This window comes from Lytechinus variegatus, chromosome 1 (genome assembly GCF_018143015.1).
Source record: "Lytechinus variegatus isolate NC3 chromosome 1, Lvar_3.0, whole genome shotgun sequence".
In the NCBI taxonomy this organism is placed as follows: Eukaryota; Metazoa; Echinodermata; class Echinoidea; order Temnopleuroida; family Toxopneustidae; genus Lytechinus; species Lytechinus variegatus.
The window spans coordinates 54,679,920-54,702,800 of NC_054740.1; the positions used below are offsets into that span (position 1 = coordinate 54,679,920).

Here is a 22,881-nt window from a genome sequence, read left to right on the forward strand (position 1 = left end):
TTTCAAGCTTCAAATTTAATGGAGATGTTATAGAACAATGTACAAAGATTAAATGTCTTGGAGTCATCATTGATCAACACCTATCTTGGTCATACCAAGTTGACAATGTATGTAAAAAGGTGTATGCCAGCCTAGGTATGCTAAGTATGCTTCAGTTGACGAAAATACCCCCAAGACTCTATACCGTATAGTCCAATCACATCTTGATTATTGCTGTGAAATCTGGGAGTTGTGTTTCAATATGCACACAGATCGTATAAACCTAAAAAAAGAGCTATAGATTAATCCTAAAATGTAATTTTTATACCCCCTCTAAAGAAAATTGTTTCGTGAACTCTAATGGCTCCTCTTCAACGATCGCGTTACCTATTTTAAGTGTATTTTTATGTATAGATGTATCAATGGTCTGTCATCGGAATTCTATCGTAATGTGTTTACTTTTGCAAGTGATTCTCATTGTTTTAATACTAGATATGCAGCAAAAGATAATTTGATCACCCCAAAAACTCATCCCAAAATGTTTAAACACTCTTTATTTTACTCAGCGATTTTACGTTGGAACAACTTGCCATTTAATTTGAAACAGTCAAAATCTTTAAACAGAAACTTAAAGTACATCTTTTTAAATTTTAAGTTTTATTATTGCCTCTTAAATTTGAAATCAACTTTTTCTGTCTATCTACTTTATTTCATTTATATGTACTGCTTCGTGTGTAATTTTGTTAATTAGTATCATGCTTTTAACGATGCCGTATGTTTGTTACTCTGATTTCTGTTATGATATGAGTCAACTTATTTAGAATATTTCTGTGTATATTTTGCATGTATATGTTTTTATACTTGTTTTCATCATGTATTCCAGGGCCCCACGGGAGACCAGTTTATTGCTGAGTGGACAACCCTGGTTAAATATATTGAAATAAATAGATGAATTAATTAATAAACAAATGAATACAATCACTATTCACCAATAAGTGAATTCAACCCAAATGCAAACAAGTTTATCATATTGATTCAGGACGACGAGGTCATTGCAATGAACTCGTCGTACTATTGTTACGTTTCACGGTTCGATTAATATCAATATTCATAAGAAATAAGTAATAGTCCGGTCACTCGAAACAGCGTAGCAATCCAGATATAGCGTTTACAGCGGTATCCAACTGCAGTATATTACTCTCAGTACGTGTGTACACTGTCAATATCCATCGCGGGGGGTATATACATCTTTTGCTTTTGGGCGCGCGCTGGTGGTTCACGGTAATTCTCACGCTGACCAAAATGTGTCGTCTGCCGAGATACATCTTTCGATTTACGGAATGATCCAACGCCGTCGGTGGGTGCACGAAGATCGTCTGCGAGGATGTAAGTATATATTTTTATCATCTTGTAATATTTGAGATACGGAATTTCCATCAGTGTTTCATTTATGTAGACCTATTACCTATATAATTATCAGCTCTGATAATAGCTTTGAAAATGATCGCGGTATTTCCTTATTTATATTCATCTTGCGCATGTAGGAGGAGGTTATTGTATATTATCTTATCTCACACCACACACCTGTCATGGTCGGAAGACACACACACAAATCCTAGCTTGGAGCTTTTGGGAGCATTTGCACATGCATGTTACTCCCCCGCATAATACACTACATGCTATCGCATGCAGATGTGAATAGATTCGCAGATGAGATAAAAAAAACAAAAACGATTTCATCATTGGATTTTATTCTTTTCGAAGAGGCTAATAAGAACGAATCAGAGACAATTCGAAGAATTTATCATGCAATACACTCGATGAGAAGGAGATGTAGGTAAGTCAGTATATATTACATTGGATTAGAGATAATATTGATAATATTATAGTTACATTGATATATAGCGCTTAATTCTTAAATGCTCTTTGGATTATAATCATTCTATGTAATGTTTTCTGCATGGTTTAGGTGACTGACTATATTACTATGCATCATACTTTTTTCCCCAGGGGCGCCTGCGGGGGGGGGGGTCATGAGTTTCTTCTCAAGTGAAATGGGCAATACTGTAGATTCGGTGCTCAGACTTTTCTATTTCTGTAATTGATATTCTTTCTTATTTCCCCCTTTTTATTCATTTCGCCTCTAGTTTTTCACTATGCACTACTAACTTAAAAACAAATAATTAAAAAAATGTGCCATAATGCTATCCCTAATCGCCGCTGCTTTACCTTTCCTGAAAGCTGTATGGCCTCTACTTTGATGTTCATTACGATTCATCATTTGAATTATTATATCAATAGCATTATTGTAATGAACTACCAATGTACGAGTATTGTTGTTGGAGTGTGTGTTTTTGTTTATGAGTGTATCTTGTGGTTTTTGCAATGATACTTCAGATTTTTTTTATTTTCGCAATGCTTGCGCATTCATGCATGTATTTTGTTGTTAATTTCGCTATTTTCCCCCCTAGTTATTCTTTCTTATTGGCCTCTAGCACAACTGGCTTTAAACGGCTGCCGATAGCATTTTCCTCCCAATAAGTACGGGAAATGAGTAGGCCTTCTGGGCTCGATCACTCTAGTTGACCTTGTCATTTCCCAGGTCAGATGGACAAATAATTATTGGTGAACTTTTTGTTTATTCACCCATTAATTTTATTAATTTCTTTTACTCTCTTTGCGGGGGATGGCTATCCTTACGAGCGTTTGGGTTCAGTTCTCTCCCCGCCTCGTATATACAATCAACTTGAAAAAAATAATGATTATGAAAATATAAAGAAATCACGATGTGTTATTCAAAAATTATTCTATAGAAGGGGGTACAACAGGGGGTGAGGATAACCACCCCTGGTGATCTTAAAATGAAAATATGTCTGTAGAAAATAAAAGGGACAAGAGGAATAAATACCCAATTAAGTTTGGGTTATAACATTTCTTTCATTTATACATTTTTTCATTATTTAGTCTTGTTTATCAGTCAATTTTGATGAAATCGACCCACTATCATGACTTTATTTTCCCCTCATTGAAATTCAGGATCCATCTCTTAAAAAGACCGAAGTAAAAGTCATTTGATTATGAATACTATGTTTCATTATTCTTATTAAAGAAAATCTCAATACTCAATTTTCCTAGGGGGTGGGGGCACACTCTATTTTAACAGCATTTTTACAATACAAATTTTAATTGTGCCTCTCAGGGGGGGGGGGGCACGGGCGGGCTTTGCTACCCCACCCCCCCCCCGATCCGCCGGTGTCAATACTAATCTATTGTCATTTTAAATTTTCATTTCAGTGCGCGGGAAAGGTAAAATAACACTGCGCCGAACTGACTTCATCTACCATGAAGACTTTACGACGGAATGAGGTAAGAACAAAAAAATGATTCAAAGAATGACAATTATGATTTTAGAAAGTTGTTCAGATGTCAGATATTTTTGCAAAATTTAGAGTTCCTTCAAGATTCTAAGGAAATGAAAAGAAAATATATGAAGACATTTCTCTTAGCTTGCCCTCTCCCTGTCTCTGTGTTTATTTTTGTCTGCTTGTTTCTCTCTGTCTGTCTTTCTTTCTTTCTCTCTCTCTCACTCTCTCTCTCTTCATTTCTCTTTCTCCCTGCTCTCTCTCTACCACGTATATCTGTTTTTAATTCTCTCCTTTGAACCTTAAATGTATAATGCTTTGTCAAGTTCTCATTTTACCATCCTACAAATTTCCTCACAAGCAGTGACCCTGACCCAGTCAGAGAAAATACTGGTGGTTCTATATTTGCATCTGCATAAAGTTCACTTTTTACGTATTCGCAAATAAGCATCGACTCGTACGTATTATTGTCAATTGTGACATCTATATTAATCTGTTGTCTTCATTTTGGAGCCAGCAGAGCATAACGTATTGTTTGTAGCCATGACGAATAGTATTGGCGTCGCTTCGTGTTTGTGATGGAGGGGGGGGGGGGGTCAAAGATCGTTGCAATGTATTTCGTTTTAAAACGGAGGCACAATATATCTGCGAACATCTTTATTTTTATGACCACTCGCTTGTACTTTATAGTAATTACAGGTTTAGATCTTCCACTGAATGAAAAAATAATTACGAGAGAGCAAATCGAGCAAGAGATAAAATGTCATAGATTTTAGCTTCGATTGTGATACGAATATTTACAAAACTTCCACCCTCACGAGTCTGCTTACATGTCAGTGTGTGATAGTCTTACGTGAAGACCCCCTTGTTGATCAAAGTTTTAATCAGGGTCTGTGCCAGCAGACTACCCCTCGCCATCAGTTCACTATTAATTGAATTTTCAATGTTCGCTTGGTATGAATGGTTGAGAAGAAAAGTTTGTTTTGTTTGTTTGATTTCCGAATAACAAATACAAAATACAAAACACAATATGAAATTCGTCAAAGTTGCAATAGAGTAATATAAGAAGTGGATGGTATATGGGGATAAAATACAATGATAAAAACAATTTAAACAACGCTGTTTACTGTGTGAATCGCACAGTAGTTGTTCAAACAGTACTGTTGTTTCAAGTCTTAAACAACCATGCTTGAATTATTGATAATTAAACAAATGAATGAAAACTTTGTTGTTTATTATTTTAAACACTTGTTTAAAATGTTTGAACAACTACTGTGCCAATCACAGAGTATCCAGAGTTATTCAAATAATTTTTTTAACAGTGTAGTAAGTAAGACATACGGCTGCAGTCCATATTATCTGTAATAGTCCAGGATAGAAGAGGCGTAACGTTGTTTTTTTTATATATACAATATTTTTTAATGGTTTCTTGTCAATTCGAGGGTGCTGATTACGAATCTGAATGATGCCACTCGTGTAACCTTGAGCATTTTCCGCAAATTGGCAAAATCTAATATGGCCGCCAAATTATGCAAATTACCCATAAAAATCCTAATTTTGTCCGCACATTTGCTACGAAATGCATAAAATTGTGTGGCAGGAGTGAGATACTCTCTGAAAAATTCAATGATTTTTGACAAAATATTTATTTTCCTCATGTTCAAAATGGCCGCCAAAGTCCATTGTATATTATGTACAATATAAAGAGGAAAACTAGTTCGCAAGGTGAGCACTAAACTGTAAAAAACCGAAGTATGAACGAAGTGATATATGCAAATCATTATTACTAACGAGATATATCATTCATTATATCATAAATGGGAAGATTTCTGTATTTTGATATCTAAAATGGCCGCCACTGGCCCAAACAGTATTGCGTACAATGGCAATGGGGGCCAAAAAAATTCACAAGAGTGATCACTAAAATGCATATTATTAAGATTACACGAGTGGAATACTGACTAAAAACATAACTGTTAACGAAATATATCATTAAATGCCATGTATGTGATGAATATTGTATTTTGATTTTCAAAATGGCTGCCAAAGGCCCTATAAGTATTATGCACACAATGAGAAAGAGGGGCAAAGAAATCACAAGAGTGATCACTAAAATGCATATATATCTGATAAATTAATGGGATACTGTTTAAAAACATATTTTCTAACGAAATATATCATTCAGGTATAAAGTTTGTGTTAAATACTGTAGTTTAAATTTACTTTCAAAATGGCCGCCATAGACATTAACAGTATCATAGTGCACAATGCAAAGTGGGAAACCAATTATGAGCACCATAAATGCAAGTATTAGTGATCTATGAGTAGAATATTGTCCGAAAGCATAATTTATATTAAGAGATATCATTTATTCTGCCAGTTAGGTGATGAATACTGTTATTGGAAAGTCAAAATGGCCGATACAGGCCCTTATGATATTATGCACAATGTGAATGGGAACAAATTATTTCGACAGAATTTGGCTTTGCTTGGCCAAATGGTGATGTATGAGTGAAATATCGTCTGAAAACACGATTTATAACAAAATATATCATCTCTTATGTAATTTAGGTGATAAATACTGTATTTCAACATTCAAAATGGCTGCCATATGCCCTTTTTGTGAACATTATTTGTCTACACTCAAATTATATATTATACGATAAGGGCCTATGGTGGCCATTTTAATTTAAAAATGCAGTGTTTATCACCTTAAATACACGACATTATGATATATCTTGTTTGAAACCATGGTTTTAGACAACATTTCACCCTTGCATCAGAATTCACAATTATAGGCAATATTTAGAGTTAAACAAAGCCAAATTATGTCAAAATTATATGTCCAATGTTACAATGTACATAATACTTTTAGATTTTGGATTTCAAAGTACAGCATTTATTACCTCCACAACCAATATGTGATGTATTTAGTTAGAAATCATGTTTAAGACAATATTTCTACTCGTATCTCACAGTCATATGCATTTTATGATTCTCACTCTTGTGAAAATTAGTTTCTCCATTCGCATTGTACATAATAAATATAGGGATGATGGCGGCCATTTTGAATGTCAAAATACAGCATTTATCACATAAATGGCATATTAACAATGATGTTTTTAGTCAGTATTCCACTAGTTTATCTTAATTATATGCATTTTAATGCTCACTCTTGTCACTTTTTTGCCCCGGCCATTTCCCTTGTACATAAGCAGTTTCCTAACTGAAGTGGCTACCCTGGGTAAATAAAACGTTATTATTTATTTTTTATTATAATACTCTTTATGCCACTGAATAATGAAATACAGTATTTATCACCTAAATTACATAAGATATGATATATTTGGTTATAAATCATGTTTTCAGACGATATTTTACTCATACACTCTTAAAAATATTGGGTTAAAAATGCTCCATGATAGTAATTTTGTATCCAACCAACATTGGGTATTTCTTTTGGGCATTATTAATTATCCAGTGTGGTGAAAATGTTGCTCATTCTAAAGTGATTTCTGCTTATTTTTAACCTTACTGGACAATATACTTTCCACATTGGGTAAAATACTACCCCAATTGGTTGGATACATAATTACCCTCGTGCTGGTTAAAATTTTGCCCAATATTTTTTACAGTGTACATCACCTCTGGCCGGCTCGGTGTAAAAATGGCAGAGGTAATAATCGCAGAGGTAAAAATGGCAGAGGTAATAATGGCAGAGGTCAAAATGGCAGAGATAAAAATGGCAGAGGTAATAATGGCAGAGGTAAAATTGGCAGAGGTAAAAATGGCAGAGGTAATAATGGCAGAGGTAAAGTGGCAGAGGTAAAAATGGCAGAGGTAAAATGGCAGAAGTCATAATGGGAGAGGTAAAAATGACAGCTCTAGGTAAAATATGGCCAGCCTCAAACCCCGAAGCAATGAATTGTCAAAAAGTCCCCGCATGTACAAAGATTAAATTAGAAGTGCATGTCACGGATAGGCATTAATTTCATCATATCATTATGTCTTTATCGATATCGGCCTAACAATGCTATTTACGAATTCGTTGAGGTGTACCGTGAAGGCTTTTTAAAAAGAAATCAAACGACAAATATTTTTTCATTCAATTCATCAGGAGCAAAATGAAACTGCACTATTCTCATTCATCATTTTATAACAATCCTTTTTGTCTAGCTGTTTTTTTTTATATCTAAAGTTTTGCCAGGTTTACCGTTACAAAAAGGAGAAAGAGTAGACATAAGAGAGGTGGAGAGATAGAGAGGGTTAGGGGTGGGAAAAGAACATAGCGGGACCTTGAAAATGTCACGAATGATTGTGGTTGAATATTATGTCCTTATTTGTAACGTCGTCTGTACTATTCTTTTTAAATATTTGAATGACAATAAGCATGCGTTCCCAGGCTTGGTACTGAATATGTAACTGATTATGAAAATCAATAATAATCTTGACTGGTAAACCAATTTGGGGTCGATCGAGGGGAACCGTCTGGTTCAGATTCTTTGCATAAAAGAAGACCCTGAACCTTCTTTACCATTGCATCCAATATGATATAGACGGCTTGATGGTCATAACCCTTGGAAGCGGAAGTGCTGTTGGGTATTTTTGTACACCATAAGCAGCACCCTCTTGGTATAATTAGCTTGGTATGCTAAGAAATATTGTTTATTATCTGATTGTTATTATTTTTGGTATAATTCTTTTTCTGAGTCAAAAGAACTTCACTTAGTTGAAATAATTTTTAAAGTCATTTTCCCCCTTGACCAAATCCCCTTTGATTTTAGAATGAAAACTTTTTTCTTCTCGGCTTTTTAACAAACCAGCATCCAATATCTCTTTCATTTTTGCTTTATATGCCATCTTGACTTTGCAATTTTCAACTCCGCCATTTTTTACACTGTTAGAAAATTTATACTTAAAAATAAAAAAAATCCTGCAACAGAGTCTGGAGAACACCTGTAATCTTACTGCTCTGTGTAGTCCTACATGCATGCATTTGTATAAACTTACAGAAAATTGGTATTTTGTGCATGTGCCCTTACAAATTTATTGTAATAAAACTGTTTTCCCCTTTTTTAAAGCATATCTGTTCTGTAAAAATCTGGCCAAGCAAAGCCAAATTCTGCTGAAATAATTTGTTCCCATTCACATTGTGCATAATATCATAAGGGCCTGTAGCGGCCATTATCACCTAACTTGCAGAATGAATGATATCTCTTAACTGCTTAATATGAATTATGCTTTCAGACAATATTTTACTCATAGATCACTAATACCTGCATTTATGGTGCTCACTCATGTGAATATTGATTTCCCACTTTGCATTGTGCATAATACTGTTAATGTCTCTGGCGGCCATTTTGAAAGTAAAAATACAGTATTTAACACACACTTTTAACCTGAGTTAGAAAATATGTTTTTAAACAGTAATTTATCACATATATATGCATTTTAGTGATTACTCTTGTGATTTATTTGCCCACTTTCTCATTGTGGATGATACTTTTAGGGCCTTTGGCAGCCATTTTGAATATAAAAAATACAACATTCATCCCAATATATTTCGTTAACAATTATGGTTTTAGTCAATATTCCACTCGTTTAATCTTAATAATATGCATTTCTGTGATCACTCTTGTGAATTTTTTCGGCCCCCATTGCCATTGTACGCAATACTGTTTGGGCCAGTGGCTACCATTTTTGATATCAAAATACAGAAATTTTCCCATTTATGACATAATAAATGATATATATCTCGTTAGTAATGATGATTTGCATATATTACTTCGTTCATACATCGCAATTTTTTGCGGTTTTATTGCTCATTTTTGTGAAAATTGGTATTCCCTATTTTTATTGTACATAATAGAGTATACAATGGACTATGGCGGCCATTTTGAATATCAGGAAAATAAATATTTTGTCAACAATTATTTTTTCAGAGTGTATTTTACTCCTGCCACACGCTTTCATGCATTCCATAGCCAATGTGCGGACAATTTTAGGATTTTCATGGGTAATTTGCATATTTTGGTGGCCATATTGGATTTTGCCAATTTGCGGAAAATGTTCAAGGTTACACGAGTGGCATCATCCAGATTCGTAATCAGCACCCTCGAATTGACAAGAAACCATCAAAAAATATTGTATATATAAAAAAACAAGGTTTGGTCAAGTTTCTATGGGGCCTATCCTGGACTATAATATTGTATTGCTGCTGGTCTTGCATGGAGCAAGTTTACTTCAAAATAGCAATGATTGAAGATAGAATTTTACCATCAGTAGGAAAAAGAGAAACAACATTTAATTCTATTTCGCGTTGTGCAGGAGCCGTTAAAAGCGATTTAGGTGAACAACCTCAGTTTTTGGTTACTTACCATGTTAAATAGAATTGGCAAAAATCGGGGAGGGGGACCTCCTTGATTTTCAAATTTGTTCAGTGTGATAACCTATTGAACAGGGTCGTTTCGCAACATCCCCCCTCCCATTCCCCCCTAAATGGACCTCCCCCAAAAAATGAAATCGCCTCCCCTGCTACCAAGAATATAATTGGGGTCCGACCACTTGACCGAAGGTCCGCGAGACCGAAGGTCCGCGAGACCGAGGGCCCGCGAGACCGAAGGCCCGCGAGACCGAGGGTCCGCGAGACCGAGGGCCCGCGAGACCGAAGGCCCGCGAGACCGAGGGTCCGCGAAACCGAGGGCCCGCGAGACCGAGGGCCCGCGAGACCGAAGGCCCGCGAGACCGACTTTTTTTTCCTTCATCAGGTGACGAGTGGTTTAAAGGGCCTCGTTGAAGCGGCGTATGCCTGTTTTCGGAGGGGGGGGGGTAGAGCCAAAACATTTCCCGGTAGTGGGCTGTAGTGAGCACGCGAATCGTGCGAAACACTTATACTGAAAGGGCTCTCTTATAGGGGGGGGGGGTGTTTCCGATACTTACAGTAGAAACTTACGTTGCCTAATTTTACTGACACTACTTAATCATTACCTCTACTCATTTAAAGGTTAAGTCCACCTCAGAACAATGTTGATTTGAATCAATAGAGAAAAATCAGACAAGCACAATGCTGAAGATTTCATCAAAATCGGATGTAAAATAAGAAAGTTATGACATTTCAAAGTTTCGCTTATTTTTAACAAAATAGTTATATGAACGAGCCAGTTACATCCAAATGAGAGAGTTGATGATGTCACTCACTCACTATTTCTTTTGTTTTTTATTGTTTAAATTATACAATATTTCAATTTTTACGAATTTGACGATTAGGACCTCCTTGCCTGAAGCACAAAATGTTAAAATAATGGAATTCCACGTGTTCAGGGAGGAATGAAACTTCATTTCACATGACAATGACGAGAAAATAAAAATATTTCATATTTCAAACAATAACAAATAAAAGAAATAGTGAGTGAATGACGTCATCGACTCTCATTTGGATGTAGCTGGCTCTTTCATATAACTGTTTTTGTGAAATGAAGTGAAATTTTGAAATGTCATAACTTTCTTATTTTACATCCGATTTTGATGAAATTTTCAGTGTTATACTTGTTGAATTTTTCTCTTTTTATTCAAATCAAGTTTTTGTTGGGGTGGACTTGTCCTTTAACGTTTATTTTTATGGTAATTCTGCTTCATGATCTTGTGCATTTAATGTTTAACAAGAAAACTGGAAATATTATGGAAATACATACACCTGGAACATTGAACATTCATGCTTATTTCCCTAGAATACGGTGAATACATAATGAAAAAAGTTCGTCATGCAGCCATAGGCGGCGGAAGCGGGGTGGACGGGGGGACGTGTCCCCCCTAAATTTTAGGTGGGGGACGGTCCCCCCTAAATTTTTGTTTGATAACCTTTTTTTTTTGCTTGTCAATTTTTTTTTACATGTGTCCATACGAAAATTTCAGGTGGACACCCCCTAATTTTTTTGGCTTCCGCCGCCAATGCATACAGCTGGCAGAAAAGGGGGCAGAAAGCGAAGGGAAGCATGCGCGAGCTCCAATTTCAATTTTTCTGTCTGGCAGAAGGGCGTTAGATTGAGCGCTCTCTATGTGAATTGTACAGTGTGAGCGGGAGTTAACGCCCTTCTGGCAGACTCACGACGAAATTAACATTCATGATATGTACAATCCCACTTGACCAATGGCATGCACCTGAGAACGGGCACATCTTTCATTTTATCTTTCATTTTATCTTCTGACAAACTGGCTCAAGAATTAGACGCATGTGTCAAAGCCTGGATTGGGAGGGGCTCGTTCTAGTTGCTCATGGCCATATCACAAAATCAAAGTAAATGTGGCATCTATATATCTTGGCGTTGTTGAAGGAAGCAATGTCAGGGACGAGCAACAACAATTGTTTTCCAAGTTGAGGATGGGGCTCGTCCACATAGGATGAGGGTAAGTATTCTGTATAAAGTTCCATTAAAAGATAACATGCCACATGGCCTCAGTCCCCCACCTTTCTGGGTAATCCCACAGATGATGACAGATCGACGTGATATACAAGAATTAAAAGATGCGGATCGATTGCGTCATTACATAGCCAGAGGGGTCGGGGTATCCCCCCCCCCAAGAAAAAAAAACACACATTAATTCTTCAACCGGGCTGGAGACAACAAAAAAATACAACACAAAACAAAAGCAAACAAAGGGAGAGCAAGCGGGGAAGGGATTGTCGATGTTGCGAAAGGGTGGGTGAGCAGAGCGGGGATGGCCGCACCCTATCGAGAGAAGCCCCCCCCCTCCCACCCCTTCTCCAGTTATCGCGACAGGATGGCTTGAGAGCGGGGAGAACATTCCATGCTAAGACTCCCCAAAAGCATGAAAAGTAACACTACACATGGCACTTTTTCTATATATTTTATTGGAGTTTTTTAATAGTTTGCCCCAGAGTATTCAAGAACACGGTTTTCACTTCGTAAAAGATATGAAAACTCTCTTGATTAATGAAGTTTGATGATTGACATGAGTTTGGGGGAAAAAATAAAAAGAAAGTTGTTTTAGTAGAGTAGATACATTGCACTTTGATCCTTTTGGGGAAACCATTCTCGACTAGCACTTTTGCTAACTTTTGGTTCTCCCTTAAACAGCATTTCTTTTGGTGCAAAATCACCGAAACCATTAATAATTTATGTTCATGCATACGATCAATTTTTATGGTGATTTGCTTCTTGTCAGGTGAAACTGCATCAAGACTCTTGTATTATATGCTGATATCATGGGGTATCACATTGTGTTCTTATATAGACTATGCCTATGTTATGAACTGCATTTATATAATTCATGTTATACAAACACATTCTTGTAAATATGTATTATACATAATATATTCATTCATGTAAATATGTTAATGTTAATAAACTCAACTCAAGATAAATTAATAAACACCTATTCATGGGAACTAGGGAGGGGACTTGTCTCGAAAAGGAGTGTTGAGTACAGCGGCGTAAATCCACTTTGAGGAGTGGGGGATGATCGAGTTTTATCCTCCCCCCATAGGCGGATCCAGGGGGCGAGGGGCCCGGCTCCCCCTCCTATTGGCGGAGCAAAAAAGAAAAAAAAGAAGAGTAGGAAGACGAGTGAATAAAATAAGAGAGGAAGACTTGAAAAAAAAATTCGCTCGCGCTTCGCGCTCGCATTGCCTGTCAGGCGATTCACATATCTTGTTCAACATGGAGCTTAAATATCAAGTTTGGAAGTCAATATACAAAACATATTTCTCCTTGGAAATCGAACTTTCATTAATTTGTGTGATTTACAAATTGATGACTAAAAAGTGCTCTGCTGTAAAAATGTCAGTTTTATTGTCTAAATATTCACATTTTTTGCTCGCGCTGCGCGCTTGCGAAATTGATTTATCAGGTACCTATTATTTTCATGTATTCCCTAAAGTTTTCAAAATATCTTTTTTCAGGTCTGATTGTCAAAACATATCAGCTAGCGCTGCCATGCTTGCATTTTGATTTGCGAGGTATTTCTGTCTCAACAAACTACTTAAAATCCCCTTTTCATGGCAGTTTATAAGAAAATTTCGGCTCCCGATTTGCGCTCGCATTAATGGTTAAAAATATATCAACTGATTACTGAAGCATCCTATTCATGATTATAAAAGTGCTTGAAATGTACATTGTTCAGGCCATAATATCATCAGATTTCACGCCCTCATTATGCATTAATAAATAAGGTATCAATTTAATAATTAAATTGTCCCTTTTGTTTAATCTCGCGCTTAACAAGATGAATAGGAAGATATATAGTCATCATATTCATATGATAACATGTCCTAAGGATGTCATAGTCCTTTGTCCCAAACTCAAAATAATAATGAAAAATATCAGCTCCTTATCAAGTGCGATTTATATCCACCTTACAATTTTCCTACAAAGTGTTTGAAATATAAATCAAATCGGAATATCAAATATTTTAAGTTCGCGCTTCGCGCTCACCTTTATTTCATACTAAAAGTTGTATTTAGAATGCCTAGATTCTATGGCCCGTATTCTGAAGTCGGGTTTAATTTAAACTCAGGTTTAAAGTTGTGGTTTAAGTATGGGTAGCCAATTGTTACATAAATCACTAACAGTATATATATCATAGTTCGGCTCATTTGGCCTCAAATCATTCATAATTATCTAGGAATTATTAATAGATGATTGTCTTCACCATCGATGAATCAGGAAAGAGCACAGTAAATATAAAAAACATACATCTTAATAAAATTTTTGACACTTTCGGCTTCCCATAATTTTAGCACAGAGTTAGACCATGGTCTAAGTTAAACCTGAGTTCAGAATACGGGCCTATGTCTAAATCTGAAACACGCGCGCGCATGTTCATTCAGTTATCAAGTTTCAGATCACAATATCAAAAACTTTCTGCTCGCCCTTGGTGCTCGAATTATTAATATAAGAATATCCCCTCTTACACATCCTTTTCATTATTTACAAAACATGAATATTGTTCCGTTCTAGGTCTAAAACAAGAATTTTTCCGCTCACGCTTCGCGATCGCATCAATTGTTTAGTTATGTAGGTATCCTTTCATGATTACAAAAAATAATTTTCCATTCTTTATGTAGAAATGTCAAATTTTTTTCTGCTCGTAATTCGCGCTCGCCTTATTTGATTGTTGAAATATGTAACAACTTTATGGCTAACTGCAAGCAGTCTTTAACAGGTAGGCCTACATTTCCGATCATTTCAAAACATGTATAAACAATTTCTGCTCGCGCTTCGCGTTCGTAGTAATTATTGCAGGCACATCTTTTTTTCAGAATGTTCAAATTTTAGGAAAAAATGCAAACAATTAAAAAAGAAATTTGCTCGCGCTTCGCGCTCGCATTATTGAATAAGGATTATGATATTATATATTTACGTTGATTTAAAGAATAAAGATAAGAAGTGACTCATAGGACTACCCCTTCAAAGAAACAAAAAATCATCTTTGAGCGGCCGATCGGGGAAAATATGGATGAAAAAAATTCAGGGACCCCTAATGGCGAAGGCTGGATCCGCCCCTGCCCCCTCTATACACACATTTGAATATCTATTTAGCAAGCAGTCGAAGCGGACGAGCCATAAAGAACCAATTTTCTCGCTTTTAATCACATTTCATAATATAAATTTTAAATATTACGAGGGGGCGAAGCGAGCGACCCCAAAATAACCACTGTTTTGGTTTTCAATCGCATTTTCAAATAGAAATTTTGAAGTACGTTTTTTTTTACTAATTACTTAAAATATATTTTATTCCCTAAAAAGTGTGTGTGGGGGGGGTATTTGTACACGCCAACCGCCCACTCCAAAAAGTGAGTGTGTGGGGGCGGGGTTATATCCCCCATCCCCCGGGATTTACGCCAAGGGTTGAGTATTCTGATGTACTGACCAGCCTTTTTTTTATATAGAAGATTTTTTTAAGTAGAATTTTTTTTTGCTTCTTTGAATGTTGTTCCCCGGTGTGGCCTTATACAGCATTCGCCAGGGTTAAACATTATTTTGAAAGAAATTCAAATGTAACATGGGGTGGCACTTGGAGGTGAGCGTAGAAGCAAAGGAGAAAAAAAGATTATGTAGACAATGGAGAAACTCATAATATTAATATTGAGGCATAAGCGCCCCCTTCCCATTCGTAGTGTAAATGCATCAGATAATAAAAAGAGTCTTCTGACGGTTTAAATGCCACATTTTTCTGAAGCTCGTTCGCTTTGCTCCCCTCATTAATATATTTCGCTTCAGCATCTCATAATATTTTTATAGCCTTTTAAAGGGCCTAGTTCAGGGTTTTTAAAAAATGTAATTGTTGCACTTGTCGATGCTTTGCTCGCATATCATGTAAGCTTCATCTGCCCCTTGTTAATAGTGCACTCCAGCCCCTCCCCCAATTTGGCCTAATACAGCATTTACAAAGAAAGAAATCGATACATTTTAATTGCCACATACTATTAAAATTAGCCCTTGACTATAGAGATTTCGATAATTCTACTCCCAACTTTAAATTGAGAGAAAAGAAAACTGTTTATAAATATCTTAGTTTGAGTTTACCGTGCACTTTCAGTGGTCAATTGCCAAATTTCCTGGGTGAGATGTGTTACGCATTGAAATGTTAAAAATTATTATGAAAAGCATTTTTACAAACTATTCCCAGTCTAATGATACTCCGGCATCTGCAGAAGCTGAAATGTTATCTATATAAAAAAATGATGTTAAAAAGGGAATCTGTTAAAGAATAGTTGAGTGAATGAATGAATAAATAAATGAACAATTTATTACACCCTCGTAGCCAAAAAAAACAAACGCCACCCCCCCCCCAAAAAAAAGGGGGAAACGTGAGCGAGAAAATACAAATGTATAGGAGAACGTAAGACGAGCGAGAGCAGACAAGGAACAGTTCAAGGGACCGTCGCAGCTTCTCCCTCCTTGCACCCCCCCCCCCGGGAACGCGTTTTGCGCGCTCATAAGTGTTTCACACACGCTTCGCGTGCTGACTACCGCCCCTTAACTAAATCCTAGCTTTGCCACTAATTTTAGACTTAGTTAACGGGAAGTTTTTTGTTGTGCCCCTCCCCATTTCAGGCAGAAAATGTAATAAGAGCGGATGCAGACTAGTGAACGATTCAAAGAAACGTCGGGGGTTCCGCAATTCGAAATTTGTCCCCCCCCCTCCGTTAACAGGCAGAGGATGGATTAAGATGAGCGAGAGCAGCTAAGGAACAATTTAAAGAAACGTCGGACCTTCCTCTTATCTCGCGGGGGGGGGGGTAGGTACACTCCCTCCCTGCACCCCCCCCCGGAACGCGCTTCCCGTGCTCACTTCTGCCACCTAAACTGAAATCCTAGCAATTAATTCTAGACGGAATTACTCGGAAATATTTGGCTCTGCCCCCCCCCCCCCGCCCCCTCTGATAACAAGTACCTGTTACGCCGCTGCAACGTGGCGCCTTAAACCACTCGACCGCGGCAACCGATGAAGGGAAAAAAAGTCGGTCTCGCGGACCTTCGGCCTCGCGGGCCTTCGGTCTCGCGGACCCTCGGTCTCGCGGACCTTCGGTCTAGCGGACCCTCGGTCTCGCGGACCCTCGGTCTAGCGGACCCTCGGTCTCGCGGACCTTCGGTCTAGCGGGCTGTCACCATATAATTAACGTTAACCTTGTTTGTTGTGTTTTTCTTGTCTACATTTTTCGGAAAAAATTTGAAAATCATTATGCGTATATTTTGCTAAATGTTTGCCAATTTTTTACAGGACGCGGGTTGGGTTGGAAAAGCCCCAAATCCAATTAAAACGACACCTCTCGTTGTTTGCAGGGGCTTTCTATCATCAAGTTGGGTCGGTATACATTTTTTTTTAATCTTTGGATTTCAATTTATTCTTTTTAGGTTCCAGCGGCCTACAGGGAACCCTATATCTTCTCCCGATACAGGGCATGCGGCAGTACCCTCGGCACTTGCCTCCTCAGCGCCTTCCACGCAACAAACGAGACCCTCAACTTCTGGACCCACTTCGTGCCGTTCCTGGTCCAAGCCCTCGTCACCAGCCAACACGTCCTGGACCCGTCTTTCAGATCAGACCCGTTCAACTGGCCGTTCCTGGTCTTTGCTCTTTCAGGCTGCTGCTACATGCTTGGCAGCTCTCTAGCTCACATGTTCGCTTCCTACTCGGAGTTCTGTCACTATATATGTTACTTCATCGACTACTCAACTGTTAGTATATACGTCATGGGTTTATGCGTAGGTTAGTACAAATTATGACAATAATTCATTTGACACTCGAACAAAGATTCTATCATATGACTGGTTGGAAGGTGTATTTGATACATAGGCGGCGGAAGCGGGGGGACGTGTCCCCCCCTAAATTTGAGGAGGGGGGGACGGTCCTCCCCTAAATTTGTTGTTGATGACCTTTTTTTTTTTTTTTTTTTTTTTTTTTTTTTTTTACTTGTCACTTTATTTTCCTACGTCCCCCCTAAAATTTTTGGGTTGAGAACCTTTTTTTTTTGCTTGTCAAAAAAAATTTGTTTGTCCCCTCCTAAAATTTTTGGCTTCCGCCGCCAATGGGTGTATTTGATACATTTATGCTGCGTTCATGTTTTGTTTTCCATTGCACAACCCAAATTTGATGCAAATGTATGTCATTTTCCCGATTGAATAACAGGTGTAATATAGAAATATGATGAAAAATAGCTCAAGTCCTATTTTCATTCCCTTCTTTTCACTTTTTCTCCTCTCCTTTTTCCTTTTTCACTATTTGCAAAATCATATAGGGGCGTATGGCGGTCGCTCCCCGCCCCCTGTTGAGCCGCTTCTGCATGGGGGCCGTTTCAAAAAGACTTGTTAGAATAACAAATGTTAAATTTCTATAAATACCAGGTTTAAGGTGAACCAGTCATATTGAGCAAAGTGAATTCAGTAGCTTTAAACTGTTACTGCAAATTGGACTCCTGGTATCACAGTCATTTTAGCAAAATTTTCTCAAACGAAAAACATTTTGTAGAATGCTGAGGAAATCGTATTGCGTGATCTTGTTGCAATCCTGTTTAAACCCCCATTCCAAAGAGAGCAATACCTCTGAATGACTTCTGTAAGACCATGAAACTTGCTTGATCTTTCAAATGTCTTTCAATGAAATGTCAAAGATCTCCGAGGTCTTTCACAATACCTGATGGATTTTTCACTGGTCTTCGTGGTCCTCGTGAGTCCCAAAACTTTTTTTGAAACGGTTCAAAACAGTCTTTCAGCGGTCTTTCAGGAAAATGGTCTTTTGATGGTCCTGAGGCATTATTTCAGCGGTCTTTCTATGAACTTTTGATGTTCTTACTAGTCTTTCCATGATCTTTCGACAGTCTCTAAAGATTTTTGTGGAGATCACTGTAAGACTCGTGAGAGATCATCGAAAGACTAGGGAGAGTCCATGGAAAGAATTATGAAAGATCACTTGTTACATAAAATATCTCTGAAAGACCATTTAAAAATATCTATAAGTCTTCTGTGAGGAGTATTTCTTAGCCATTCAATAGAGATGAAACATTTTCAGTGATCTTGGATACTGCTCTAAGACCTTGTCAAATCTTGGTCTTTGAAAGGTCCTTGAAAGGTCTCCCCTCTGTGGAATGGGAGCCTTATCAAAAGACAATTTTCCTGAAAGACCACTGAAAGACAAGACTGTTTTGAACCGTTTCAAAAAGTTTTTGAGATCGTGGAGACCACGAAGATTATTGAATGATCGGTCAGGAATCATGAAAGACCTCGGAGATCTAATTTGAAAGTTGATTGAAAGACCTCTGAAAGATCAAGCAAGTTTCATGGTCTTAAAGCGGTCTTTCAAAGGACTTGCTCTCTGTGTAATGGGGTTTAACTGTCTTTTCTTTTGATGACTTTACCCTTTTCAGCATACAAGGAATATGCGTTTCCGCGTTACGCTATGAACTCGGCCATCCATCGCATCTATCTTCCTATGGTATTTCTCCTCTCCATTCTCTTCTCTGCAACCTCCTGTGGAACCAGGTATTCGAGACATCACTTACTGAGGATTCATGGGAGAAAAGTGACCTTCCCAGCATACTTTGCGTGGTGCAAGTAAGTTCAGCCACCCCTCCCCCTCCTCCTTGATGGTAAGAACGAACGAATGAGAAAATATGAACAGAAAGCAAACCCTCGATCCCGAGGGGTCACAGAGTCGACATAAAAAAGGGAACGCGGAAAAGAGGTGTTTTTCGCGGGTCGGTGCGGAACGGGCGGAACGAAAATAAAGTGTTCAAAACGCCGAATATCTAGCAAAAGTCCCCTTAGTCATGATAACCTAATGTATATACGCGAAAAGGGGATGTAATTTACACCAACTGTTTAATCTACTGTAACAAGAGAATGAAAGAAACGTTGATAAATAAAGGCCTGTAAAATTTGAATCCCCAACCCCGTACTCAAACCCGAAATCAATTCCCCAATAGGCCTACTACATTTTTAAAAGAAAAAACAATGCATTGCATAACATTTAACAGGGTAATAACGATCAGCGTCACCAAATGCCCATTCTGGGGCCCGTTTCATAAAGGACTTGCAACTGTTGTAGCTTTGCCAACTACCATGGTAACCGGGCTAGGCAGCCAATCAGAATCAAGGTTTCCGTTGTATTTGCCACAATAGTAAAGTTACAACAGTTTCAAGTCCTTTATAAAACGAGCCCCTGGACTTAGTTCAATATAGCCGAAGGATATTTAAGTGTGAATTAATTATCATTTAAGTGGGCCTATATTGCAAGACTTCACTTCTCATCATGTTGCATTGTGGGTGAGGAACTTGGCCAGAGTACAGTAGTTGAGCATCTGAGGAAGTGCTATATACAAGTCTGCTAGTTCTCATTTGCTTTAAAGCTCGTCTGGATTCTTTTCTCTTTGCAGTCTCCCCATCGCCTACCGTGCTCTCTTTGGCTCGTCATCGTCATCGACAGCCGATGCATACTACATTGCCCAGACCGCCGCCGCGATCGTTGCTGCGGCGACGTACGGATTACACCTCCCCGAAGCGCTGGCCCCCGGTCGCTTCGACTTCATCGCCCACAGCCACCAGCTATTCCACCTCTCCACCGTAGCCATGACCTACTGCCAGTATCGCTCCCTCTCCATGGAAATGCACGACCACCGGGAAGCCCTTCTGGATCTGAGTGGCATGCCGACTTTTGCCGAGACCTTTGGGATATTGCTGGCGAACGTCTTTTTGCATGGCATCCTTATAGTAGGACTTGGTCTGTGGCTTCGTAAACCCGGCCAACTTGCGAAAATTCATCATTTGGAAGAAGCACCGAGTATACCTCCAAAGAAAGACTAAATTAAATCTATACGGATTGTTTAAACATATACGAAGGGCATTCCATTATTCTCAGTAATAACGAATCCGGTACGGTTCTCGTAATAACCAGCCTTGTACATGTAGATTTACAATTTTGGAACAATCGTGAGAAAATAGGGCATCATACGATATCTGTACGATCTCCGGACGGCCCCTGCTGACATCCTACGATCAGCCCACACTGGAGCAACATACGATATCCGTATCTCTGGACGGCCTCTGTGTACGCCTTTTAATTTGGCCTTGTATGAGATGCACAACATAAAGAAATATCATACGTTGGCCGTAAATATTGCAAACATATAGATCGTCCGTAGCCAACTACGACGCCCCTACAAATCGTAGACTAATCCGATAGGAACATCGTAGCAACTTTGAAATAGGCATGAGTTACTAAATTAACGAAAATTCTTAATCACTGAACTTTTACATGAAGTTATATGGTTATAATAACCACTGTATTTCATTGTGTCAATCATTGCATATAGTCGCCTTTTGTTTTGTTTGTTGAAGTGCATTTTTTACATTATTTATCCATTTTTCATTACTCTTTAAAAAAAAATCGTAATAAATTGGAAACGTTTTTACTCTCTGTACTTAATAAACACTTTAACCAGCTAATATGCCTGTGACCACATTACTCAACTTTGTAATATGAATATAGTCAGTACTAAATGGATGTGTTTTGTGTTCTTAGGTTTTTATATCATGTTTTATTTTGGTTTGGGGGCATGATTCGCTATTTCTTTGTCTTCATTTTGTCACATATCACACCTTGCAACAGTTTGACCCAATTGAAATATAAATCGAACCTTTACTGAAATATTTGTGGGATTGAGGTCACCTTTTACACTCTATATTGTCTTCAATATTCTTGAGGAATATCATCGGCTTACCAAGTTAACAAAGCAATATGCGTATTTTCTTTCAATATAGTTGCAGTAGAAAATTCACAAATATTTAGCATTAGCAATATGCAAGTTTATAAAATGGTATGAGTTTATTGTATTTCGTTTGTATTAAAGTTACCTATTTAAACTACAAGCTCTTTGATTTTTTGTGGTAATCTCATAAATTTATTTATGTATTTCTGATTTGTATATTGAGGCTTGATAAATAAATTAAATAAAACAAGAAGTTCAATCGGATGAAATCTTTTATCAGGACTATGCATGCCCTGATAGTTAAGCGGAATAATAAGAGAGGAGAATCTAGTGTTCTCTTTAAAAAAGGCTAGATGATGTCAGCTTACCGTTTGAGGATGATCGATTTATGTTTTGGTAGAAAAGTGTGAGAAATGCAGGGTATATTGTAGAAAGTACACTTTCTTCATTTGTTCTTTTACTTCTCCACTCACTCCTATCTCCTCTTTTCTCCACTTTCTCAAATCTGTTTCTTGTCTTTGTTCACTTCCCTATTTTTTAACATTTGGTGACAGCGGTGGGATTCTTTATTTCTTTTCACTCTTTCCTTCTCTTTATTCGCCAATACATTTAAACAATTTGGTAAAAAAACATCGCGTGTGGAAAAAAAAGTTGTGCTGGAGTTCTGTCATTGCACTCTATAAAAGGTTTACCCAATATTGGGTAAAATGGGAACATGTATGTTGGTTGGGTAAAAAGACGCAATGTTGCGTTAAAATAGCACAATATGGGGTAAAAAAAATACTCAGCACAATCATGCATGTTCCCTTTTTACCCAATTTGGGTAAACTTTTACTTTAGTGTTTTCAGAGTGTGTGTACTCCTGATGAGAATTCGTTATTTTAATATTAGCTTCTAAATACTGTTTCTAATTGGCTAGAAAAGAGCAATGCCACGCGACCACTCTCTCACTTTACTCTCTCCCATCCCCCTCTCTCTCTCCCCCCCCCTCCCCTCTCTCTATTCCTCCTCCATCTCCCTCTCTCTTCCCCTTCTCTACCCCACTCTCTCTATTCCTCCTTCTCCATCCCTTCCTCTCCAGAGTACCCCTCACCCTCTCTTCACTCCATTCTCGCTCTTGCTTCATCTCATTCATTTTTCTTTACCCCACCCCCTCCCCCCCCCCCCCGCCATCTCTCGATCTGATTCTCTCGAACAAAATAATTCCTCACATATTTTTTTTCTCATACCCGAAATTTGGAAACATGCTAATCTAAATGATACACTTGCTCACGATATTGATAAAAACATGACACATGACAATTATTTCTGTAC

General features: G+C 37.8%; 1 protein-coding gene across 2 annotated transcripts; it reads left to right on the forward strand.

The window, feature by feature from the left end:
* The first annotated feature begins 1,195 nt into the window (after positions 1–1,195).
* Positions 1,196–21,821, forward strand: LOC121417145 (membrane progestin receptor gamma-like). 2 transcript variants are annotated; one of them, XM_041610739.1, is made up of 5 exons: positions 1,196–1,365; positions 3,274–3,345; positions 17,219–17,573; positions 19,228–19,414; positions 20,236–21,821. In XM_041610739.1, exons 2-5 carry the CDS (start codon positions 3,322–3,324, stop codon positions 20,660–20,662), a joined length of 993 nt encoding a protein of 330 aa, XP_041466673.1. In that variant the 5' UTR covers positions 1,196–1,365; positions 3,274–3,321; the 3' UTR covers positions 20,663–21,821. The 2 variants fall into 2 exon arrangements, with proteins under 2 accessions (XP_041466673.1, XP_041466678.1); XM_041610744.1 differs by lacking the exon at positions 1,196–1,365 and adding an exon at positions 1,438–1,816.
* Positions 21,822–22,881: the final 1,060 nt, after the last annotated feature.